Source organism: Sorghum bicolor, chromosome 10 (assembly GCF_000003195.3).
Source record: "Sorghum bicolor cultivar BTx623 chromosome 10, Sorghum_bicolor_NCBIv3, whole genome shotgun sequence".
Classification (NCBI taxonomy): Eukaryota; Viridiplantae; Streptophyta; class Magnoliopsida; order Poales; family Poaceae; genus Sorghum; species Sorghum bicolor.
In genome coordinates, this window is record NC_012879.2 from 5,246,892 (window position 1) to 5,273,998 (window position 27,107).

The 27,107-nt window shown below is 44.4% G+C and overlaps 2 protein-coding genes across 3 annotated transcripts; both read right to left on the minus strand.

Moving 5' to 3' along the window:
• On the minus strand, positions 8,850–12,092 carry LOC8076207 (cinnamoyl-CoA reductase 1). 2 transcript variants are annotated; one of them, XM_002437926.2, is made up of 5 exons: positions 11,791–12,092; positions 11,544–11,698; positions 10,579–10,767; positions 10,136–10,491; positions 8,850–9,327 (listed from the first exon to the last, which is right to left on the minus strand). In XM_002437926.2, exons 1-5 carry the CDS (start codon positions 11,948–11,950, stop codon positions 9,147–9,149), a joined length of 1,041 nt encoding a protein of 346 aa, XP_002437971.1. In that variant the 5' UTR covers positions 11,951–12,092; the 3' UTR covers positions 8,850–9,146. The 2 variants fall into 2 exon arrangements, with proteins under 2 accessions (XP_002437971.1, XP_021304639.1); XM_021448964.1 differs by lacking the exons at positions 11,544–11,698; positions 11,791–12,092 and adding an exon at positions 10,975–11,521.
• LOC8065419 (BTB/POZ domain-containing protein NPY1) lies at positions 22,508–26,763 on the minus strand. Its single transcript, XM_002437927.2, has 4 exons — positions 26,417–26,763; positions 25,136–25,205; positions 23,519–24,688; positions 22,508–23,406 (listed from the first exon to the last, which is right to left on the minus strand). The coding sequence occupies exons 1-4, from the start codon at positions 26,476–26,478 to the stop codon at positions 22,801–22,803; spliced, it is 1,908 nt and encodes a 635-aa protein (XP_002437972.1). The 5' UTR covers positions 26,479–26,763; the 3' UTR covers positions 22,508–22,800.

Consider the following 27,107-nt stretch of genomic DNA (forward strand, 5'->3'; position numbering starts at 1 on the left):
TCCTTGATAGATTTCTCCCGTGAAAACGCGCTGATGACTGACGTGCTTGGCCATCGGCCACCGCCGTCAGCGGCGCAGCAACAGATGGTGGTGGGCTGGTGGCGGTACGGCGTGAATGCCGGCCGGTGTGGTCAGAACTCAGACGCCGCGCTGGTCTTGTCGGGCCTGCGCCGGCAGGATTTCCTTTCTTCGTCCCACCGCGACGCATCATGAGCTCGGGCCCACAAAGGCCCAACAATGAAATGACCATGGGCCACGCCCGCGCTGGGCTATAAAAGAGCACCTTTTCCAAAGGAGGAGACAACTTGAAAAGTACTCCAAAGGAGCAATGGATACTCCTAGTAGGGGGGAAAAAAATAAATTCTACGACACTTGTGTAGCTAGCGGCCGGCAAGCGGCACGCAACCGTGACATCTGACATGGATCATCTGCAGGATTTGTTTAGTCGACCTGAAATCTTGTTTCGGAGTTATCTTTTAATCTATACCTATCTATAAAGAGCCAAAATTTCAGTCTGCGCAATATTTTTCTGCTCCTATCCGCTTTCGGTTTATCTGCCTCCGGTTTACCGAATCCCTCCGTTCAACGTTTGTATCAAGCAAAAAGAAAATAAAAAATTTTCTAAGGTTCACAATGCAAAATCTCATATACCATCGGTCGGCCAATCAACCCATCCGGGTATGGTGGAGAGAAAAAAGAATAAAAAATTTTCTAGAGTTCCCAATATAAAATCTCCAATTTATTTTTCTTTTATTCTTTAAATCGGCTGAAAATTGATAAATATGTAGTAATTCATAGAAAAATCTAAAATTTATAAAATAAATTTTGTTCAGCTCCACATATGTAGATCCATACAGTAAACAAATAATATCACAAATTTTAGTACACTTTTTTTTTGTTGGAGATGCTTGCCTATGCTTTTTAGTGTAAAATTAAAATTGTAGTTATCTTGCTCCAAGTATTATAAAAATTTTATGGTAACCTATTTAATGTGATGCTTGATTCATATTTCATAGCAATCCTAATCTAAATAAAAAAATAATGCTAGCAACAAACTTCTCATATTTTAATATAATATTGAGGTATATTAAGAGGTAATATTAGAGTGAGATAAGGTTTAACTAATTTCTATTTTTATTATTAAATAATTATGTCTTCAAGCTATATATTATTGTAAATATTAACTATCTAATACCGTAGATGTTATGGTTAGACTTTAAATTATATAAAAAGGATAAATATAAACAGATATGAAACATTATGTCATCACTTTATCGGGTCATTTGATGTTTTTCTTCCGTTGCAACGCATGAGCATATTTGCTAGTAACAACAAAATGCTATGCACGAATTCCCAAACAAAAACTAATGGCTTAGCTAATAATAACATCTCAAAGAAAAACTGCAGATGCTACATGTTGGGCCCCTCGAAATTTCAGTTGAAGAAAAACTGCAGCCCATGGTTCGGTAAATCGGTACCAGGCTTTGATCCGGCGCAACGCAAACAGCCTGACAGCCTGCACCTATCGATCGGCGATGAATTCTGTTTAGTACCACCTTGCCCGTTAAAATGAAATCAGACCGGATGATAAGCTATTACCGTGATCCTTGATTCACCGCGTGGTAAACGCGGAGAGCAACTACATAATTGTATACCTTAAGTTCTTGGCTCGGGCGGTCGCAACACACTACATCGTGTGTATAGCTTTTGGCTTCTACTAAGGGCCAAAATAATCCTTTATATCTAAAGATGTTTTTATCTCCCCCTACATATATATAGAGTATATCTACATGGCAACTGAATGTTTTGGAAGCTTTGACAATTGATTTTTGCCCATGCATTTACAATGTCTTTTAGCTATATTTACACCATTTTATTACTATATTTACAATAATTTATTCGTTGTAATTTATTAGACAGAGTGATATAATTTGGGGGATAACACAACTTCTACTTCTATGAATTGCAGACCTCAGAGAAATATATGCCAGTTTTTTTAGAAAAAAATTTAAATTATTTCAATGGATTGCAGTTATCATAGAAATATATGTCAGATTGTTCATAAATTTCAAAAAAAAAACGGCGACGCGAGGGGCCACACATCCGACGGCGAGGAAGAAGAGCGTCGCTGGCGAGGCCTCTGGTCGTCAACGCACAGGCGAGGTGAGCGTGGAGCTCCGTCGTTGCGCTCACGACCATGAGCTCTGCACGGTGTTGGCGGCGGGTGAGGATGACGGCGGCCGATGCACACACGAGGGCGACCTACCATGGCAAGGACGATGCAAGACTCAGTCTGGCGGGTGAAGGACGCAAACCATAGTGGGCCGGCCGCATATGTGTGTTTTTTTAAAAGGAAATATACTAATATTTTAGCTTCTGCATCGACTAATGAATATAACTGTTTTTTTTTTGTTATAATCAAGCAAAAAAAAAAGATCCAGACAACCTTAAAAACAAATTTTGAAGCAAAGAGTTTCAAGCGCAGCCAAATCGGAAGGCCAAAAGTTCAGGTGTCAGAACCGACTGTCACGTACGAACAAAAGGCCAGGAAATTCAACTAGTGTAAACACACAATATAAATCCATTTAATATTATGAAACAAAATTTAGTTAATGAAATAAAAGTTATTAGGTATATATGCACACAATTGTTCTTCACGCTTGCACAGTTTGGCACAACATATCCACTGAAATATATACTAGACCAGTATATGCATGCTACATGCTATGATTGGTCTGTTTCCAGCTACAGCTAAAACAGCTACAGCTAAAACAGCTTTTACTGCTTGTTTGGTGGAGCAACAGTGTGGCCATCGTCGCTGTTGCTGGACATATCGCCTCAATTGATCTACAGAGACGACGGGCCAACAGAGACGGGGCTTGCACCCCTCCTGTTTATATTTTTTTTAAAAAAAAACAGAGACGGGGAGGGATGCCCTTGTCCTGTGTCTCGTAGAGGGCCTGCGCTGGCGGAGTGAACTCGAGGCCCAACTCCCTCAGCCGCCGGTTGGATATCTCGTACGTACGTCGCCTTCCTTGGTTGCTTGTTTAGATTTTTCAAGATTTTTTTATCACATTTAATCTTTGGATATATATATATATATAACATTAAATATATACAAAACAAAAACTAATTAACACAGTTTATCTGTAATTTACGAGACGAATCTTTTAAATCTAATTAGTCTATGATTGAATAATATCTGTCATTTATAAATGAAAGTGCTACAATATTTATTTAAAAAAATCTAAAACTAAACAAGGCCTGGGTTTACCTCATCGGAGCACCTGGCACGCAACAATGCAATCCAAGAACGGCACGCAAGTCATACACTAATACAAGCTTCGCTAAGAATAAGACGTTTGCAGCAATATATATATATATATGGCTGTATTCTGTCGTGTACTCTTTGTGTACGTACATAGTACTCATGATCATTATCTAAAAAAAAACGTAGTACTCGTGATGGCAGCAGCAGTAATGAACGTTGAACATACGTTGTGCAGAAGGATGGTGTGTGTCAACCAGCCAAGTATTTAAAACTTCATTGGAAAAGTTCGGACTTGTCCGTAATTTGGAATAGACATCGTCGCACGTGTGTACTTGTTGCGTTGTGTCAATAAGATTCCTAGTAGAGCCAAAATAATTAAGTGCTCATGATGCTGAGCTATTGATTTGATCTGATTTGATTGAACTAGTCACAGTCAAATCTTAATGTTGGACTACTGATTAGAATGAACTAGTCACAGATTAGAATAGCGCCCAGCCTTCTGCCTAATCACGTAATTAATCGTCAGATTCGGCAGCAGATTATTTCACTGCTTGTTCTACACTATGTGAAATCCACTTACAACACTTTCAGCCTTGATTATTAGCACGAGTGAGCATTGTACATTGACAATTCGATCCATATGCCTTTTACTATATGTTTCCTTAATAATTCCTACTCACGGAAGAAAGAAATTATACCTATACATCTCTCTAATGATTCCTTTCCAACACACGTTATCTAGCGGCCGGAGGAGCTTCCGCCATCACCACCGACTAGTCTAGATTGGTGCCCTTCTACCAACGTCACCGCAATTGGCATACGATGGTGGTGGCCCACGGTGTCACCCAAAAAGGTGGCCACACACATCATCGATTTATCCATTGTGTCTTTTATCTCCTTCCTTTTCCACCCTACCACCTATGTTCGCAAGTGAACACAATCTCAATCTGATACTTGGGTCACTGTGTGGATGAGTGGGAAGGCTGCCAATCCACCTTTGGCCAGGGTTTTATTTTGGGCTCCTGTTGGCAGATTGTGAGTTAACACTTGGGGGTGAGATAGTCATGGTGGATCTGTGATATGGCGACCTTACCATATGATTTAGCCAGTGTGCATCTACTCTTTGGTGCTTTAATGATGGCCGTAGTAGTGTGTTGGTTCCATGGAATGTACTAATGGGAATTGTATTCCACTCTCATCGATGAGTGATGCCTGTGTGCGCCACTTTCTTCGCTGAAGGCATCGTAAAAAACTCCACCCACCAAATTCTGGTTTATCCAGTTGTGTAATGACTTCATATATCGCTCTCCCCTTAGAAACATCGCATTGAGAGGTCTTCATGGGCTAAATGTGTGATGCTTGCCATCGTTCGAAGTGGTTATCTTCCACTTGTTGTTGCCAGGTTCTAGTATCTAGTGTCTCTAATAGAGATTGATGTCTATTGGATTCAGTGTGTCCGGGCGATGTTGTGTGTTTGTGATGACGACTTTCTCAGCTTGGTGGTCAGAACTCATTGTAGTTTCACCTGAATTGTGGTGAGATTGGTTCTTTTTGGAGAAAATGTCATAGAAAAGCAACAGAAGGTTGACTACACGACGAGTATGTTGGAGGTGAGTATTCTCCTTCTTATTGTTTTTTATCTTCTAGAGTAGATGAATTGGTTATATGCCATTATATCATACATGTCTATCTTTTTAGTGATGGGTGGTTTTTTTTCTTGTAGCTTTTGTGGCCGATGCATCCTCAATAGAGGATGATTGAAGCCGAAACAAATATTGTCCAAAGTTTTAAATAGTGAGTAACCTATTTAGTGGTGATATTGTTTAGGAGCTATAACAAGATACAGCAGAAGCTATTTCCTTTAGTTGTTTTATAGAAAATATGTAAAATCTTTATTAATTATGCACATAAACATGGAACATAAAAAATTTCATAAACACACTCAATACAAGTCCAAGGTTATTAGTCATTTAGAATGAAAAATGAGGTTAGAATTAGTGGCGCTATTGCGGCTAAATCAAATATATAGTGGCTGGCATTTAGCGAACCTAAAGCGTCTATAGCTGCAATAACATCACAATTAGTAATGATAAAAATATAGCGAAAGAGAACTATTTAAAACCATGATAATTTTTATTGTATTATCTAAAAAAACATTTCCTTTTTTCGTGAACGGGGATTTACCCATGTTTCATTAAGACGAAAGGACAAGTCACTGTAGAGACAACGCAGGGGCCTACTGTTGGCTTCCGCGCTGTGAAAATTTACATCCTATAATTTACAAATCATTAACCTATGTTGATTGGTCAAAAGATCAAGAAGGTTGAGCCTTGATTGCGTGTGCCCACCTTAGAAAAGAAAACATGGGAGTATGAAAGTACTTGCTTTCCTTAAGCACGTGCCTTGACTAAGAAACAAGGCAGAGCTCTTACTATGACGAGGTATGACACTCGCCATACCTTGAATTCTTATCGATATCTAAATCACCCTTAGCTATGAACATATGTCTTTATTGTGAGAGAAAAATACTACCGAATGACTGACAGATTCGACAGATAAACTCAAACAAATAGAGCCATTTATGGACATAAGTTTTGCAGCTCTGAAGTCACAACCGGCGTTCTGAGCAAGAAGAAGAGCAGTCACTGCCTCGCCCGAGCCTCGGCCTCGAGCGCAATCAACGCCTCGCCCAAGCCCCGACCTCGAGCACAATCAACGCCTCGCCTGAGCTCCGACCTCAAGCGCAATCAACGCCTCGCCCGAGCCTCGGCCTCGGCGCCAAGCTTCTTACACACGGCGATCGTACCGTTGATGCAACGCCGGCCATGCTTCCTCCCATACCACGGCAGGATATGGCGCACACTATTCCAACAACTCGTCCCTGTAACACCTTACTCATGTCACTGGGTACGACACGATAGGAAAAGGAATGGGAGGCGTTAACTCACACCACTGTCACCATGCCCAGGCGATTACTATTCTACTGGTGCAGGACGGAGTACAGGGCCTCGGAGGGGATTGCCATGATCCAAACAGGGCTCGACAACACCTCCAACAGGGACGACCACGCCACTGCCACTACCACTAGGATGTGGAGACCAATCTCCACAGTACCGACGCTGTAATTCTCGTGCATATCAAGAGTAGATAGCCAAATTTACACATGTAAAACCCTACCTCCTCTTGTGTGGCTATAAAAGGGGAGGCAGGGCACCCCATAGAGACAAGGCGACTACACAACCAGACAACAAGAGACTCACACTCACACCCACACACTCCAAGCCGAGACCTGGGACTTAATCCCTCTCTTGCAACTAGCTTGTACACCCCTACTACAAGCACTTTTAGGTGCAACCCCCTCACTGGACGTAGGTCATCCTTGACCTGAACCAATATAAACCCTTTATGTTTCTCTTACATCACCATTCGGGTTAAGGGACGCATAGACTTATTAGCTGGACCCCAAGTCTAGACACCGACAGCAGGCTAAACTTTTTGGTGTTATCTTGTTTAGGAGCTATAAAATGGCATAGTAGGATATAGCTAGCAAAAACTATTTCATTTAACAGTTTATGGAAAGCATTTAAAATATTAATTAGTCATGCATATAAACTTACAACTGAGAAAAGTTCATGAACACGAATGCCGAATACAAGTCCAAGGCTATGGAACATGTATACATAGTCATTGAATCAATCAACATGTTCATGTCTGTAATCAACATTGACGATACTCATTCAACATTCTGCCTTTCTTTAAACTTTTGTAATTGTACACTAGTACAAAGAAGCACTACGCTGGTGGTGGAATATAATTTTTACATGCGGTTTTAATTAAACAACGCCTGTAGAAAGAAATCGGCTTGCCCGACTAAAAACCTGTCTATGAAAATCAATTTCCACAGACGATTTTCCTAACAAAACTGCATGTAGAAATCATGTATTTCTATAGGCGGTTCTCCTAATAAACCGCCAGTGAAAATCATATTTCTACAGGCGGTTTCTTGAGAAAACCGCCTGTAGAAATAATTTAAAATTGAATTTTTTAAGCTTTTCAAATGACCTCGTTTGAAAAATCGTCAAAATAAAAGTTGTAGATCTTGAAAATTATAAAACTTTGTAGTTGATAAGTTTTTCATTTGAAATATTCTTGTCGTCGAAAACTACGTTTGAATTTCTCAAATTTAAAATTTAAATTTTGTAAATGACCTCGGATGGAGAAACTACCAATACAAAAGTCGTAGATCTTGAAAAATTGTGAAACTTTGTAGTTGACAACTTTTCCATTGGAATCCGTTTAGGGTCTCAAATAATCAATATATGCTCGATTTAGGATAACATGTGGGGAACTAAACTCTAGTATAGACACAACTTAGTGATACGTGGAGTGGTAGAGGAGATTACGCATAAGTGTGAGGTCTTAGGTTCGAATCCCACTAACCGTGAAGCACGATTTTACGCGAAAAGTTGATTTTTTAGCAAGTGAGCCTTTCCTATAATTATTTTTCCCTATTTTTAAAAGTTGATTTTGTATTTTGTATAAACAGATTTCTATAGGCGGGTGGCATAACTGAACCCCCTATAGAAATGGATTTCTACATACAGTTCTAGATTACCCACCTGTAGAAAAATTTATTTCCACAGGCACCTAGCACAGGCGGTTCGCCAATCCACCTATGAAAGGGGGTGGCGAACCGCCTGTATAGTACCTAGTTGTACTGATGACTTGCTCTTTCAATAAACGCTGTGGTGGGGTGCAAACCCCTACCGTTTCTTAAAAAAAACATTCAATAGCAAACGACTCAATTTTTATTATTCTTTTAAGGAACTAAATAACTAAGTAAAGAACAAAACGGTGTAGTATAGAGTATAGACTATAGTGTGTAGAGTAAAAAAAGTAATACATGCCTCGGTCAGGATTAGTGCGTGGCGTTAAAAAAAATCGCAGCTAAACCAGATAATGGCGTTTGGTAAACTCCAATCGTCCATATTAGCTAAAACAAGAGGACAGTTGGCAATGTCGTAGTAGCATGCCCTCTAAAAAAACTATAGCCGATTATTTGAGACCATGATATATATATTTCCCTAGTTAAAGACAGGATAGATGTAGAAAACAGTATGCCTCATTAGAAATTTAGAATGAATAATCGACGACAATGCTAGACTGACAGACCGAGTGAAGCTGCGGCGTACTCCGGGACGGGGTACTCAGAGAAGAACATGCGGTCGATCGGAGCAGATGCAGCTAGCGGCGTCGGGGAACTCGAAGACGCGACGTGCGCGTCGTCGGCAGCGTCGTCCCGGCCGGACGTGGAGACGACAGCAGGAGCACGTTGCCATACGTCTGGACGGACCCGTTGAGGTACTTGAGCAAGGGCATGAGGCTGGCGTTCAGTTCACTGACGGCTAGCTGCAGCGCCAGGCCTGCACCAGCACCGCCGACAAGCACCAGCAGCCCCCGGATCAGTTGGACCTGACCACGAATTATACGTTTTTCTAAAAAAAGCCAAGACCTTATTTAGATCCAAAATGTTTTTGGATTTAGCAAAGTCCGATAAACTACATCATAGTCACACAAATGTAGGATGATACTCCAATGCGAATTTATCTTATTAGGAGATTATACAACTGTCAACTATAGTAGCTAGCAACATAGAAAGTCACATCGGTCGATAGTCACTGTTGCACTATTAGCGCTTGTGACACTTACACGCCCACAATGCATGCATGGTACATACTTCATATTCTATTTTTAGCAAACTGATGGAAGCATATATAGCGACTGTTATAGTTTGCGTGCCATATGCTAATTTGTTTCTTCAGGGACTACCAAGGTAGCCTATAGCTGTGATTCGTACGAGTACGACGTATATAGCTCAGGCCTCCGGCGACGGCGACGGCGTTGGGGCAGGGATAGGGATGATGCCCTTCTCCTGGAAGCATATGACGGTGTCGTACAGGGCCTGCGCCGCCGGCGTGAACTCCAAGCCCAAGTCCCTCAGCTTCTGGTTGGATATCTTGTACGGCTGCTTCCTTGGGTTCACCTCATCAGAGCACCTGCCAGATGCAAATATTGCAATCCAAGAACAAGAAGTTAGTAATACAGTGTAAATGTCATAAGCATACTATTAATTACAATACAATACAATAATACAATTAATACAGGTACGGTGAAAAATCCTCAGGAGAACCCATCAACAAGTCAAAAGTATTTTCTGCACGACTTTAGAGTACCGTGTCAAAAGCTAATAAAAGGCAGACGATAGATGCTTTGACCGCAGAAGAATAATTGACTTTTCCAGTTTTCCCGAATGGATAGATCACGTCGTTGATCTATCAACGGTGAACTAATAATAAATAATAAAGAATGCTTAAAAAAGTTTATAAGTAGTATATATATATGTACTGGCCAATGCAAAGAAGACTACATATAACTCTTAGCCGTTGGACTTGAACAAAAGAGCTAAAGTCTGGGCAACAGATTTCCCAATCGGCTATGCAGTATGTGGCTATGTGCTACGTAACTCCACCGCCGATGCTTTCACCCTTGACAAACTGATGCACCGCACTTTGTAACCAAATTATCACCTCATCATCAGATTCAACATAATCAGCACGTGAGCACTATCTATCTTGACAATTTCACGTGTTTTAACCTTTTTTTACCTTGATTTCCACATGGCACCTTGATTTCTGAAACGAAAGACAGCGACACATGCATGCATGCGCTGCATCTCTCGAAAGCAAAAAGCAAGCATATGCACGCGTGCGTGCACGATCGACAGAGCATCATATCCAACTAGCAAGCAAACGACATGCATATCGACAAAAGCAGCAGTGACGACAACGACGACGGCACACTGACCTTTCCGGGACGGGGTAGTCCGGGAAGAACTTGCGGAGCGTCCTGACGACGTCCTCGCGGTGGAGCACGGCGCCGTCGGCGCAGATGTACCGGCCGGCGGCGTGCGGCGCCTCGAAGACGCGGACGTGCGCGTCGGCGGCGTCGCGGACGTGCACGTACGCCTGCACGGCGTTGGCGTACGTCTTGGCGGAGCCGTTCAGGTACTTGAGCACGTGCATCAGGCTGGCGTTCACCGACGGCTGCAGCGCCGGCCCCTGCACCAGCACCGGGTTCACCACCACCAGGTCCACCCCGCGCGCCGCCGCCTCCTCCCACGCCGCCTGCTCCGCCACCGCCTTCCCGTAGCAGTACCAGTTCTGACATCACAGCAATGCAAAGCTCGATCGATGAACACGTATGCATGCATGGAGGGAATGAACTCGTAGTCGATGACTGTACTGTACCTTGGTCTTCTTGCAGAAGTCGAGGTCGCTCCAGCACGACTCGTCGACGACGGCGTCCGGCGAGCGGTTGGGATCCATGGCGACCGCGCCGATGGACGAGGTCAGGACGACGCGGCGGACCGTGCCGGCCTCGGCCGCGGCGTCGATGATGTAGCGCGTCCCTGTCACCGCTGGCTCCACCATTTCCTCCTGCAAGTTTTTAACGAAAAAGTTGTAGAACAAAACAAGTAAGAATCAAGATGTCACCAAAAACGTCCAAAAATCCAAAATCCCCCGATGATACTCCAACAACTTGGAGCCAAGCAGGACCGGCTGGAACTGGAAGGTGGCCGGCGGCCGAGCGCCAGCGGTTGGCCGGCCGGCCGGGAGCCTCGGCGGCTCGCGCGCGCCACCCACCTGGGACAGGGAGGCTGGGAGCTGGCTGGCGTGCGGCGGCGGATCGGAGGAGGCGACAAGCGTCCAAGCGGCAGCCGGCCGGCAGCAGCTGGGGTGGCTCCGCCTCCGGCCATGAGCCTGACGACTATGAGCTGCCCATGCATGCATGCCAGCCATGCCGTGTGAGTAAATGCGATGCGACGAGGACAGAAGCAAAGGTCACTGAGGAGTGGGCCTAACTGCAAACGGTCGCATTTTTATTCCTCTCTCTACTACCTGCACGCATCTGGCTGGAGTGAAATTTGCACGCATGCATACATGCAGGAGACAGTTTACATCTCAAAAATATTCTACGATTAGAGTAAATTTTTTTGTTGAGATTTTGATTGATCCTCTTTTAATAATAAATAATAAATACCTACAGTAGCTAGTAGGTGCTGTATATATATAGTCACTACTGGAGTACATACAGGAGAAAACGTTTTTACTCTAAAGACCAGCCTGGTACGGTACGTGGCATGTACCGTGATCGATCGATCTTAGTATATCCGTATTCAAGTAGTAGTATAGGTTACACGTAGTATACGTACTGGATCGTCGGTAACGGGCGACGCGGTATGGAAGACGCCGTGGCAGCCAGCGATGGCCGCCCGCAGCGTGTCGTAGTCGAGCAGATCGGCCTTGCACAGCGCCAGCCTCTCCGTCGCGCCGGGAAGCGCCCTCAGGTGCGCGTTCTTCGCGTCGTCTGCCCTCCATCGCCAGACACAACACAGTCAGTATATATCGATCGATCGCAACAAACATCTCATCAGATGGGACGACACGGATCTAGGTTACCGGGGTTGCGCACGGTGCCTCTGACGGCGTACCCCCTCTCGAGCAGGAGCTTGACGATCCACGACCCGACGTAGCCGCCGGCGCCGGTCACGCACACCGTCGTCGTCTGCCCGCGTCCCGCCGCCGCCGCCGCCGCGTCGTCGCCTCCCACGACGGTCATGTCGTCGTCGCCGCCCGCCGCCGCGCGTGGTTACCGGGTCGCTGTTATTACTTACCACACGCACACACAGGCGAGAGGAAATTACTCCCAAGCAAAGCAATAAGGGGCAAGGGGGCTCTGTCGTCCTGTCTGTCTCTCTTTAATCTGCGTCTCTATTGTGTGTTTGGTGTGGTCTATTTATAGGAGGCTCCGGAGGTCTGTGTTTGGTAAGACTTCAGAGTATTTGTCTGGGCCAAGATCGAGCTGGATCGGAGTTGGTAGCTAGCGCCGCCGGGCGCGCTAGTATCTAGCGTGACAGCCTGACACAGGAGGAATCCGTCCGGGATTACCGTCGTCACGTCAGATGCCACTGCGGTGCTGTGACAGGGACACATGCAGGGTGCCTGTGTGTTGATCAACGAAGCTTCTTTTGTCATTTGCGTGGGTGCACATTTGGAGTTTTGGTACATATTTACCCCCCAAAAAATTAAACTTACTAGCAGCAAAGCCGCATATATATGCATGATATAAGAGCTAGCAACTTCAAGAGAATAGTTGATAAACATTGGGTCTAAAATAGAGTGTTTCGAGACTCTTAAAAAAAAATAGCGCCCCAAGATATCGGAATTTCCTAATATTTAGGTGTCTAATTTTTCTCATTCTTTCAAACGACGGTTCACAGTCGTCATATCTTCATCTTGTGGCCGGGGTGGTAGCTCGCGCACTATTCTTCTTCTTCCTTGCGTCCTTGTGGTTTCTCCCTCGTCTCGTTTGGGCCAGCCCTTCCCCCTCTCCCTCCCTATACCGCGCCCGCGGCGACAATCTCTTTCCCTTCACCTCTCTCGCCGCCGCTATCTTCTCTAACTTCGATGACTATGGCCACGACGCCTTCACCTTGACTTGGCCTGGACGCCTCTACCACCACTAAGGCCTTGTTTAGTTCATCCAAAAACCAAAAACTTTTCAAAATTCTTCGTCACATCAAATCTTCAGGCACATGCATGAAGCATTAGATATAGACGAAAATAAAAAAATAATTACACAGTTTCCCTGTAAATCACGAGATGAATCTTTTGAGCTTAGTTAGTCTATGATTAGATAATATTTATCAAATAAAAACAAAAATACTACAGTACCGAAATCTAAAATCTTTTCGAAACTAAACAAGGCCTGAGACCCGAAGCTATTCGTCCTTTGTCTCTACCGTCTGGCCCGCCTGTCTCTCCCACCTGAACCCCGGCCCTTATGTGTCTACCGGATTTAGAGAGGAAAGAAAGGGAGAGGCCCCGTCATCGTCTTCGTCTCTATGGTGGTGCGGCCACATGCGAGCATGGGCGCAGGGTGTCGGGGACCGCATGAGCGGGTTTTCCGATGTCTATTTGGAGAGTCCGATGTCGGTTTATTTTTTAAAACGGTTCAACACTTGCTTGCTGTGGATCTGATCAGCTTTAGTTGGCACCGTCGTCATCTCCCTTGGCCGTCCACGTGAAGTACATTAGCCGCCCATCGCACCACCCAGCCAGCCACGGCTGCTGATCACACATGCTGTATAAATATAGATATATTTTTTTATAGCACCATTCTAGAATCATTCCAGCAATCGATTACTAGCCGTCATATTGATTTCTAACTGGACAATGTCTGCGATTTCGTTCTTACCTTGCGAATGGTACAAGTAATCCATAAAAAGACGCCGTTGATCATGCTGACAATCTGGGGATCGATCTAAAGAGAGAGAAATAAACAATCGCTTTTTTCTTAGGCCTTGTTTAGTTTACCCCGAAATCCAAAAAGTTTTCAAGATTCTCCGTCACATCGAATCTTTCGATACATGCATGAAACATTAAATATAGATGAAAATAAAAACTAATTGCACAGTTTACCTGTAAATCGTGAGACGAATCTTTTGTTTTTAGTTAGTCTATAATTGGACAATATTTACCACAAACAAACGAAAGTGCTACAGTAGCGAAATCCAAAATCTTTTCGCATCTAAACAAGGCCTTAGAAAACAATAATGTATGACTATCCAGCAAGTGGTGCACCGGAAACAAGACGAGGAATCCTGGCATGTTTAGTTTGCACCGTGGAGCAATTTTTGCCTAGGCCAGGTGACGACACCACCGTCAGGCGACCAAAAATGACGGCCTGGCTGCCGCACGCTGCTGCCTGCAGGACTAATCTTGTATTTGTCTCTTTTGTTTTGTTTTTCTTTTGCTGTATAGTCGTTTAATCTTGTTCCTTTTTCTGTAATCTTTGTCTCAACGCCAGGTTCGGTTAGGTGTGGCCGAAACATCTTTCTTTGTTTCCTTGTAATATAATATCCAGTCCTTTATTATATATGTATAGATAGATAACAAGTAAAATAATAAAATTATTGTTGTTTTTTTATATAATTGATTCATAAAAACTTTTGGTTTATTTGTTTCTTTATTTTAATTGTTTTTATTACTCAAATAATATTAAGTAAGATTACATATATAGGAAAATATATTCTCTATTCATTAAACTTCGAAGGCATTGGTTTCCAACCAAATGGAATATCTCTCTACTTGCCTCGAGAGGTAGTTTTTACTAAAATCCTAGGCAACACTTTTTATCACACAAGGCATCCAGGCTTCCAACCAAACAGGTCCTAGGACTTATACCGTTTATTGTGAATGACGGCGGATAAACGATGAAGAACATAAGATCAAATCATAATAGAGACACAATATTTAATGTGGAAAACCTCTCTAATATACAAAGGAGAAAAACCACGGACGTCAGTCAGCAAATACTCATCACTGTTATTAAGAGTTGGGTTACAACGTAGTGCGGCGGCTTACAAGATCATAATCTTCGCTCCGGCCCAGCCTTCGACTTCAACGGGCCTCCGCTTCGCTCCGTCAAAAGTTGGCATTTATAATGTGCAACTGAATTTGAAACATATTCAACACCGCTAACTCTAGAGATTCTAGCTAGAGTTGTGCAAGTCTCAGAGGTCGCTTATTGTAAAGTCCCTACTTATTTTCTTGTCAGTCGCTCTATTGTAAAACTGGGGTGGCACGGGACTCGTAAAATCTAAACTCCACATGAAAAACCGGTTGGCGTCGCTTACATCGCTTATATATAGGCTTTTGTAATTTATGCTCTTCTCTTATAAATGAAACTAAGCCTATAACTCAGTTCTTTCCGGAAAAAGGTTAACATGCAAATTGTACAAAGCAAAAAAAAATAAGGAACATTTGGATGGCACATAATTTTTTTAACTGACAGAAAATTTGGAAAGTCCCACGTTTATTTTTTAACGGTCAAACACTTGCTTGCTGTGGATCTGATGATCGGCTTTATTTGGCACCGTCGCCAATGTCCCTTGGCCGTCCACGTGAAGTACTCTAGCAGCCCATCGCACCGCCCAGCCAGCCACGGCTGCTGATCACACAGGCTGTAATAATAAACAATATATCTTTGAGGAAAAAAAAAAGCTACAGGGCACTCGGTTGTTTCGTCTGCTTTGGACACGCGATTTTCTGGCACGTTCTCAGAACAATCGATTACTAGCCGTAATATTGATTTCTAACTGGACAAGCAATACAATGCCTGCGAATTCGTACGTTCTGACCTTGCAAATGGTACAAGTAATGCTTAAAAAGGCACACGGTTCAGTCAACATGCAAAATGATCATGCTGACAATAATCTAGGAGATCTGGAGAAAGATAGAAACAGTCGCGTGTTTAGAAAACAAATATATGACTATGCGGCAAGTGTGCACCGAATACAAGACGAGGCGAGCTACGGTGGCAACAAGGGACTACTTCTAGTTTTTTTGGGTCTCGTCTCTCGTAGGTCGCAGATTGTAAAGTTGCTACTTGTTCTTTTTTTCTTATAAATCACTCTCTTGTAAGACGGGTGGCACGGGACTTAGGCTTTATTTAGATTACCTTAAAATCCAAAAACTTTTTAAGATTTTTCATTACATTACATCGATCCTTGCGATATATATATATATATATATATATATATATATATAATAACTAATTATACAGTTTATCTGATTCGCGAGACGAATCTTTTGACCCTAATTAGTTTATGATTGGATAACAATTGCTAAATACAAATGAAAGTGCCGCGATAAAAAAAATCTAAACAAGACCTTAAAAAACTAAACCCCACCCACAAAATTGGGCTGGCGTAGCTTGTGCCGCTTATAGGGTTTTGCAATTTATGCTCTTCTCTTATAAGCCGATAACTCGGTTTTTTTTTAAAAAAAAAGAGAAGTTAACATGCAAACAGTAGAACCAAGTAATGCTAAAAAAATGAAAACATTTGGATGGAGTGCTAGAAAACACAGAAATTCGATAAGAAGGTGACACAAAGGAATTTTTCATAACATTTCTCCACAATTACTATGGAACAAAGCCATCCCGTATGAATTTCATATAGGATTTGTAACCCAATTATTTGCATCACAGAGTCGTACCTAAATGTACCAGTCAGCCCGGGGGGGGGGGGGGGGGGGGCACATACAACCACGGTGTGGATTTATCCTTCATGATTCTGTCATGTCGGTTTGGACAGTTTTTTCCCCCTTCGTAGAGAAGGATCCAAACACTAATACAAATCCACAATGACATATGAATTGCTTTTATTGTACGAAGATGTACAACTTGATCTTGTTTTTTTATTCTTCCAAGATTGTTTATGTCACGGTCTCCAAAATAATTCTGTCATATAAAGACTTCTATGCAACCTTTATTACAATGCATTATATATATCACCGTATCATGGTAACATATATCAGTTTATTGTTGTATGTGAACTGTGTCTAACAATGAGTCTAAAACATGTGTGCGTGCATGCCCCAGCTGTATCTTTACGATGATAATGCTCCTATATCTCTTTCTTCTTTATAATCACTTGCCATGCCACCAAAATGTCTTACATGGTGACTAATTAATAGTACTGACCATACTACACATTACTGGATCTAACCTAAGCATATGGCTGGACGATTTATTGCTGAATGATAACACGCTTTGGCATCTCAACGTGCGACCATATAACGTGATGCAAATCTGTTATACACCCCCCCAAAGGAAGCTGCTCTCTCTTATAATTAATTAATTTGGAAAGAAAAGATATATTGGTTCCTTTGTTTTCTGGCTTTAGATTAGAGTCGCTTGCAGACATTAGAAAAAGTATACGCATACATAAAGGCTACTCCGTACTCAAAAGCAGCTTAATTTCTAGAGCCTTCAGTTTCACCTTTCACAATGAGGAGTGGTAGATGATCAGCCACACTTTAGCAAGAGAGGCTCAGGCGCTCAGCCCCCTTCCTCTTCTTTTCCGGAGGGAACCATCAACCGTTGGTAATTTGTTGATCTCGCCTCTGTCTGCTTCAGTGTTCATTGTGGTTTTCTGTCGGCCCAGGAAATCAATCAGAGCCGGAAAAGCAGGCTTGGACGCAACGAACAGCTTGTTGCAGTACTTGCGCGGTTACGCGGTATACGTATAACTTGTGCTTATTCCGAGTACCTAGTCACCTTTCATAACTGGTATAAATGCTGCCTTTGATTCGGGACTACGGTAACTAGGTGCAGCAAAAGCATCTCTAGCACTGCTATCTTAGGGCCTGTTTGGTTCCCCTTACTAAATTTTAGCTACTCTTGAGTGACTAATGGAACTAAACTATTTTAGCTCATTTTAGTCAATATGTTTGGAACTTTAGCTACTAAAGTGACTAAAGTTTAGCTAGCTAAAATTTAGTTGGTGGAACCAAACAGGGCCTTAGACAGACTACCTAAAACTTTTTTTTGTAGCCAACTGTTTTTTACTACTAAATTTTTTCTCAACTCTAGCCCTACTACCTAAAATTAGCTAACTATTTTTGTCCTACTAGAGAATGACATGTGGATCCTACATGTCATCCTCACTCATGGTCGGAGCATAGGAGCCTCACCGTCAAGGAAGCAAGGCCGCCACTACCTGGGATCTCCGCACGCTGAGGGCACGGCCACGTGCGCCAAGCAGGATGTGTCGAAAAGTTGAACACTTGACAGATAAACTTATTAAACCTAATTAATCTATCATTAACAACATGTTTACTATATTATCAAATCCTAGACTAATTGAGCTTAGAAAATGTCTCATGAATTAGTCATACATCTCATATGATATAGGCAACTTTAGGTGAGGAACCACGGCACCACCACATCGCCTACGTAGGCTGTCTTCAATAGGAGACCTATTTGGGAACCCAAACTCAAAATGGGTCTCTAATATAATACCTATAACCTCCAACAGAGTACTCATACCGAAGACACATTTTGGATATTGTGGGGGGATAAACCCCTATACCCTCATGGGCCAATATGGGCCGCACCATCAGAGGTGGCTCGGCCCACAAGATGAAGACGTGCGGCGCACGACTGGTCGGCGTGCACCGCAAGACTACAAGATATTGTACCAAATAGGATACTTTGCTTGTAACTCTGTCCCTTCAGGATATATAAGGAGGGGCAGAGGTCCCCTAGAGGACAGGTTACACATTATTCTCTCAACACAAATCAATACAACCAGACGCAGGACGTAGGTATTACGCCCACACGGCGGCCGAACCTCGATAAAAAGCTTGTCCGTATATTGCGTCACCATCGAGTTCGTAGTTTGCGCACCGTCTACCGATAAACCACTACCGTGGGTATACCCCAAGGTAGACTGCCGGCTAGCTTTCGTCGACAGTGGTGCGCCAGGTAGGGGGTGTGCGTACAGCTTCCTAGACGAACAAGATGGCCATCATCACCGACTTCGCGGTCATGGCGGGCGACTTCACGTTCACCGTCAGCTTCAACAGCTTCACCGCCATGACCACGGAGGAGGCGTAGATCCGATCTGCGCCAATCGCTTCTTCATCGACGTCGGTCGCGACTCCAACCACGCTGGCTACGACTCCGACTACTCCAGCAACGTTTCCAACTACGCCGACAACGCGTCAGCCGCTTCCCTGCTACAAAGGGAGGTAGATCGACAACACCGACCTGCTCGGGCTATCGACCAAATTGTTTGGCCTACTTGCTCTGACCACCTGTCGCAATAATAATCGCCACGAAAAACGGCGCTATGACAACAGCGACCACCGTCATGACAACAAGTCAAAAAGCCCGAGGGCCAGACAATTTTGTCACCACCGACCAGACTTTCGTCTAAAGATAAGTACACTTCAAATATTTTATTTAATTTTGGCATAATATTTCTTATTATTATCCTTCAAAACAATTTTTTGGTTAGCCGACTAGTTTTTTCTCCTACACGAGCTTTCCAGAGCCGGTACTGTCTCCGACTCCTCCCTACACGTGCACGAGATCCGCCCTCTGCGTTCCGGGTGGTCGGCAGTAGCTCTCTGACGTGGCTGACAATACTACGCGTGCCTTGGTTCCGCACCTCATGCTGATTGTTGGCTAGACCAGAGCTGGTACAAGCTCTGCTCGGGGACTGCCCCGACCACCGAGCACGTTTACGTTCCCAACCACGCTCGGGGACTTGTCGACTAGTCTCTACGCTGTGCTCGAAGACTGTGCCGACCACCGAGCACGTTTACGTTCTCAACCACGCTCGGGGACTTGTCTACCAGTCCATACGCCGTGCTCGGGGACTGTGCCGACCACCGAGCACGTTTACGTTCCCAACCATGCTCGCGGACTGGTCGACCAGTCTCTATGCCGTGTTCGGAGACTTATCAATCATCTCCCTGCGCTGTGCTCGGGACTTGCTTCGATTACTCTCCAACCACAGCTTGGGGATTGCTTTTCTCAGTTATGGATAATTTTAATTTTTTAGACCTTGCTACAAGGCTCATACTTCGCCTTCCAGCAAGCTCGGGGACTACATCGGTACGATGCATCTGGCGATGCATCTCAAGTTTTAGAATTTTTATGAAGACTTTTTTGACCCTGGCGCCACGTGCCTACGTCACCTACTACCAGGCTCGGAGACTAAGTGTGCACACTTCACCTTGCGGTGAACATGTTTGCTTTTTGAAAGTATGTACTTTTCAGAAAAGTAAAGTGGGCACACTTCACCAGAAAAGAAATCTTTTTTTAATTTAGAGCACCATGCATTCTTCGAACAACCGACTTCTTCGATGTTGATGTTGGTCAACTGTCTTTTGAGTTGGTTAAAATACCGTTGCAACTGTTTGGGCGACTTTTCTGCTTATCGAAGACATCAAGCCTCACTGGTCGAAGAAGCTCAAGACAGTGTGTTACATCACAATACATGGTGCTCGGGGACTAGCTGTGGGGGGATAAACCCCTATACCCTCATGAGCCAATATGGGCCGCACCATCAGAGGTGGCTCGGCCCACAAGATGAAGACGTGCGGCGCACGACTGGTCGACGTGCACCGCAAGACTACAAGATATTGTAAACAAATAGGATACTTTGCTTGTAACTCTGTCCCTTCAGGATATATAAGGAGGGGCAGGGGTCTCCTAGAGGACAGGTTACACATTATTCTCTCAACACAAATCAATACAACCAGACACAGGACGTAGGTATTACGCCCACACGGCGGTCGAACCTGGATAAAAAGCTTGTCCGTGTCTTGCGTCACCATTAAGTTCGTAGCTTGCGCACCGTCTACCGATAAACTACTACCGTGGGTATACCCCAAGGTAGACTGCCGACTAGCTTTCGTCGACAGATATCATGAGAGTCATAACCTAAATTTGAGTTTTCTCTCTCATCGAGACCCATTTGCAGAGAGTGTTATCTTTTAGGTATTGTTGTTGGAGAAGATTAAAACTAGGTATGGAATCTTATTTGTAGTGTTACTCAAAGGACATGTATTTAGGGTGACGATTGTTGAAAGTCTAAGGCCAGTCTCAATGTATAGTTTCATGGTACAATTATTAAGACTATAAACTAGGTAACCGAGCCACATGAGTTTCATGAGGACGAAACTCCTCTCTCATCTAATGAAACTCCTTCATTCAACACTGTCAAATCATCAATTTTACTTATGTGACATTCTATTTAATGTGCATAACACTCTTATAAAACATGCCGACGTCACATGCGTTCTTGCATTTGCGATAGAACGGAAGGGTGGATGGATGGGACAAGCAACCACCGCGCCACCAACCCCGACGTCGCCGTCGCCGTCGCCGGTCGCCCGTGTACGGAGAGGCTTTTATTCTCGAGGGGACAAACGTCTCGCGGCTTTCGCCGGCCAATCTAGCAGCACCGGCAGACTTGAATGTCACAACACCTCTTGTGAGGGATCCTGCCGCGGATGAAGAGAAGCAAGAACGAAGCGGTACCAGGTAAAGATGGCCAGAGGCCCAAGAAAATGGTCCAGCCCAACGTCAAGGTCAAGGACACCGGCCCAGAGTGGGTGGCCCAGCAACGAAGGTTGTGTGGAATCTGTTCGCTGAGAGACGTTAACTACCATCGAGTAGGGGCCTAGGGAGAGAGGGGGGGTAGGAAAGGAGAAGAGAAAGACGAAGGTATTGTTTAGTTGAAAAAAAAATACAAAATGAATATCGTAGCATTTTCGTTTATATTTGATAAATATTATCTAATTATGGAGGAGTTAAACTTTAACTCCTATTATATTGAATGTTTGAATACATGCATGGAGTACTAAATATAGATTATTTATAAAACTAAAAATATAGCTAACAATAATTTAAAAAACAACCCTTTTGAGTCTAATTATTCTATGATCAACCACTAATTAATAAATAAAACAAAAATATTACCGTATATATTAAACTTTAAACTGGTCATACTCTCCCATTCCCAAATTCGTATGAGATGATGTTAAATTCGTGGACTATGAAGTAGTGTCGTACCTTTGAACCCCCATTGCCTTTGGTCGAACATTCGAACCTAGGATTAGGGCCTGTACATGTATGGAGTACTATATATAGATTATTTATGAAACTAAAATAATTTACGATATGAATCTTTTAAATCTGATTAATCTATGATTAGACACTAATTACCAAATAAAATAAAAATGTTACAGTACCTGTTAAACTTTAACATTGTAACCAAACACCTCTTTAGGCCAGTGTCAATGGAAGTTTCATCTGAGTTTCATTCACGTTAAATAAGCTGCCACATAGGTATTTTAGATGACATGTCAGTGTATTTAAGAAGAGAAAAAAGAAATGAGTTTTATCTAGATAAAACTCTCTTTGCACGATTACCAACTCTCTATGAGTTTTGAAACTAAATGTCTATGAAACCATGGAATGAAACTCTCCATTGAAAATGGGTGTTTCATTTTATTTAGAAACAACGCTATAAAATTCTCCACTGAAGTTGGCCTTAGAAACAAAAATCGTCCCCAACCTCAATGCAGCAAGAATGAATGATATGATACAGTGCTCCGACTCGTATGATTGTTTTGGAACATTCGTATTCAGCTACTAACCTATTGGATGGAATTCAATCAGGACGTTGCACAACGGCTGTTCGCTACATTCATGACCAGTCTGTTTACTTGCCAGCTATTCAGCAATTCAGCACTATTTTTCTATCACAACAAATCAGCCACTTAACATGGCTTATCAGCCAAAAGCGCGACATGAGTGGTTTGGCCGTCAAACAGAGCCGCCAAAAAGGATTGCCCTGTTCATCGAGTATTCGAGTCAAGCATAGTTGCCAAGTCTGTTACAGAAACCAGGGATTATATCCCAAAATCAGAGCAGCTAGACTGACACTGACCGAACAAAGATCTCTAGCTCCATGCCATACTGCAGCACTTTGTGATCAACACTGACTCTGAAAGTTAGCAGCAGCTCGCCAACCTTCACGATTGGGCTTGGACCAGGCTCCTCCTTCCTCTGTACAGCCTACGCCGCCGGCCCCGGCCTACTGCCTACGAGACCGAGTACCGCCGGTTCCTCGACGACGAGCTGGACGACTTGGACTCCAGTGGCTTCGCCGACGACCGCGGGCTCTGCGAGCTCCCGGACGTGTCCGACGACCCCTTGCCCACGGCGGCTGTGGCGGCGGCCTCCCCAGGCAGCTTCGCGCTGCCGCCGACCCACAGCCTGTCGAAGATCCTCCGTGACCGCGACGACAGCGACAGCCGGCTGCTTTGGTTGGCCACGCTACTGCTCCGCGCCACCAGGCGCCGCCCGTCGTCGCCGTCACCGCCCAGCTTCAGGCTCCCCAGCTGCCTCTTCAGCGCGCCAGGGGTCGGGGGCTCCGGCAGCGCACGGCCCTCCTTCCAGTGCTCGTGGTCGTCCTCCTCTTCCTCCTCCGCCAGGCGCGCCATGCACCGCGCCACGCTGACGTTGGGCGTGGCGGCGGCGGCGGCTCCCGCGGCACGCAGCTGCTCGAAGAAGAGCACCTGGACCACCACCCTCAGCGGGAGACGGTCGTTCTGCGCCGCGTGGATGCATGCCCCCTTGGACAGCTTCTTTACGTCCATCAGGCTCGAGATCTTCCTCTTCTCCATCTTGGGTAGCCCGGGATGCAACTGAACGTCATTCACAAGGCAAACAATTTCACCTAAGTATCTCAGTTTTCAAACAAAGTGGCAACTCCATATGAAGAATTATACTGTAACAAATGGTTGCTGTGAAACATACCTTCAGAAATACGTCAATAGCAGTGTACAATCCATCATGTGTTGGTCTGGCTGTTTCAGGCATGGAAGTCACCAAATCCACGAAGCTTGAAACGGACAGATTTGGATCAGAGGCAACTTCAGCTATGTACCTGTCCACCAGCTTGCACAGTGCTAGCAAAGATTCACTGTCCACATTCGTCTCAAACATCTCCTGGTCAAGGTTGTTGAGGAAAATCCCATCTTGAGCTACCCCGGCGTGGCTCATGTACCTGCTGATGAGTGTCTGAACTAGCTGAACATCATAAACGGTCTGTGCAGGAGGCTTGGAAGGGATCAGAAGATCATTGACTGAAGCCTTGTGGAGCTGCAACACAATCCTGTCCACGAGTTCTTCCTTCAGGAGCTCTCCAGCACCAATTAGGACAGTGACTTTCAGCAGCTTCAGGAAGAAACAGCATGAGATCCCTGAAGATCCCTTGTCCGAGGGCAAAAGCCAGACGATGGTTTCAAGCAGATGCTTGTATGCTTCAGAGTAGGCGTCCTCTGCCAGCATGTCACAACATTCAGGAAGCCATCTAGCAGCATATGCCTTCAGCGCTTCTCCGACGACATCAGAGGGGATCCTCCCCCTTGACTTAACTGCAACCATGACACGCCTATAGAGGTCCACATCAAGTTCACACAGATCTTCAACCCACCAATCCTTAGGAACCGCCTGCGAGCTTTTGCGAGCTTCAACTATCTCATCAGAGGATGCAGATTTCCTGTTGTAGGTGTATGACCACATAACGTTTGATGGATTAACGGTAGCTTTGGTAGCAATGGAATCTATGCATCTGCCGACCAACTTAAGCTCCTCTGACCATGGCAATAATGCATCGGTGGTCTGTAGTGCTATGATTGAGTCCTTCCAGCTCCTGAAGATGCCAGAATTCAGGAACACCTCAATCTTAAATATCAGGTTGCTCTTCTCAACATCCTCGGTCATCCCAAGGTACTCTGCCGCACACCTTGCGGCGACTACATTGTATGCGTTGAGGGTCACCACCATGCCGTAGCAGAACTTTGCACAGATCTCAAAGGTTTTCACACCACCAGGAATGTCTTGTATGACAACTTCATCAGTGCCATTCTGACTAGCCTCTATTATCAGCCTTTGTAACAGACTACTCTTGCAAAGAAGAGGGAACTGCAAACAGACAGCAGAGCGACCAAACTTTCAGAGACTAATCTACTTCGTACAAAACTCTTACAGCGAAATGGCCATATAATTGGACAGTAGACATTTCTAGATTTCCTGTAGCATTATTATCTGTCAATATATTGAACAAGAGGACATTTCTTAATTGCATGGTACGTGCATTGCTGTCACCTGGCAGAATGAAAGGTGCTTGTGGGAATTGAAGCATGATCTAAAGAAAACCGTGGGAAAGATTCCGAAAGCAACAAACATCCAAATTACAAGTGGCGCCTGACAAAAGATGTTACTATTGCAGCATCTTCTAGTGTGCTGATAGCTGTATGTTGGCGGATCCATTGTTTTAATTCTCATCAAGTACACAAGTAGCTTTGGGCGAAACAATCAGCGATTTAACCTACTTAGGTTCATAACTTAAGTAAAATGGTACGGGATTACCTTGTGCAGATAGAACCTTGCATCCTCAACATGGATGACGATATCTGACGGAAGGTCTGACAGCACATATCTGCATGAGAATATGGAGATTGACATGGTCAACATAACATGATTGCTAATGTGCTAATGACCATTCATTAAAGAAAACATTCATAAGAAGAGAGTATAGCATATATGAAAAAAAAAACACAGAAATAACATCTACTAGTTAGCACAACACAACGGGTACAACTTTCAGAGCATGTACATGTACAGTATTCCAGTTTTTTTTCCTTCAAAATTTTATTGCACTTGTTCTCTGTTGAAGTGAAGTACTGTAGATCTGATTTAAACAGAGACAGTCATGGAAGTACCCGGTTTTGTTTTTAGAAATGGAGACAGTCATTGAAGTACACAAATATATAATAGAGATATATATTTTTTAAAAAATAGATCTGTTCTCAAGCTGCCTGTTCATGTTCAGTCAAAGCATACTCATACAAGCACAGAACAGGGGGAAAAAAGAAACAGGGATGGTGGGTGGAGGGGGCCTTTAAACAAAAATGGAATGAAAGGATTTGCAGGTTAGGAGCAAGTCCAAGATCTCCATACAAGCTGAAGAACATATGGGGGATCAAACCATACTATAGTGGAACCTTGTTTGTGGTCCTTATCACAGCTAGTAAAAAATGTGATCTCATGATCCTCACCGCAACAACTACAACAACTGCTACGACTGACTTTTGTTTGCGCAGGCAAAAGGGACTTTTTGGTGGCGAAAAAAGGGTGGGCGCCCCTGGTCAAATCAGCTGCCGTGCAAGGGAACCACGTAGCACACGAGCACTCATGAAGAGCCGCGGCAGCCGGCAGGCGGCAGCCCCCACAATAATCACAGCACGGCACAGGTTCTGTACGAGTAAAAGACCGTAACCCAACGGAAAAGGCACTCTCTTTTTTCCCCCTCGACGAATCAAGAACTCACAGACACGCGCCGAAAGATTCATGCTTGCAGAGCAAGCGTTTTGTTCTTCTCTCCTAGCTCGTTCACAAAACGCAGCATTGCTTGTGCAGGTAAGAGAGAAGGGACCTAGGAATCAACCAAGAAAACATGGCATTGCATTGTTCTTGTTCCTACCGAAACAGAGAAGCGAGGAAACATGGCAACTCTGTTCCATTTTCTTCGCTGAAAGGAAAATGAACGGGGTCGGGGGCATAGCCAAGAACATGCGTTTCCGTTCGATCACGGCGGCAATGGCGGAGGAGGAGGAGGAGGAGGAGGAGGATGGGGGGGCGGGGGATCACCTGGCGTCGCTGCCGTCGGTCTGGAAGGCGTCCGGCTTGGAGCCAAGCTTCATGAACTTCATGGCGGACGGGCCGGAAATGCTCTGGCGCTCTGCCTGCTACAGCTACTACCTCACTCTCTTCTCTCCTCGGAGTGGAGTTGGAGTTGGAGTTGACGACAGCGTCTCTGCGGCTTCAGCTCGGCGTGTCCCTCCGCTTGCTTACATTTCACGCCTCCTCCTGCTGCTGCCCCGGGCTCTCGTTTCTCTCGTTGCTGTGTGGAGGGAGCAGGCCAGGAGGGCCAGCAGGTCGTAGTCCCAAGAAACACGCACGGGGGCAGCCGAGGACAGAGGAGAGAGACGCCGCGGACCGATGGTTTTGGTTTGGGCCTTGTTTAGTTCCTAGAAAATTTTGCAAAATTTTTCGCATTCTCCGTCACATCGAATCTTTAGACGCATGCATGGAGTATTAAATATAGACGAAAATAAAAACTAATTGTACAGTTTGGTCGAAATTGACGAAACGAATCTTTTGAGCCTAGTTAGTTCATGATTGGACAATATTTATCAAATACAAACGAAAGTGCTACAGTGTCGATTTTGCAAAATTTTTCGGAACTAAACAAGGCCTTGGTGAGGAGACGCGGCTGGCATTTACTTGCCTCTTTACTACTGCTGCTGCTAGAGCTAGCCTCGCTCTCGGAGGCTCGGAG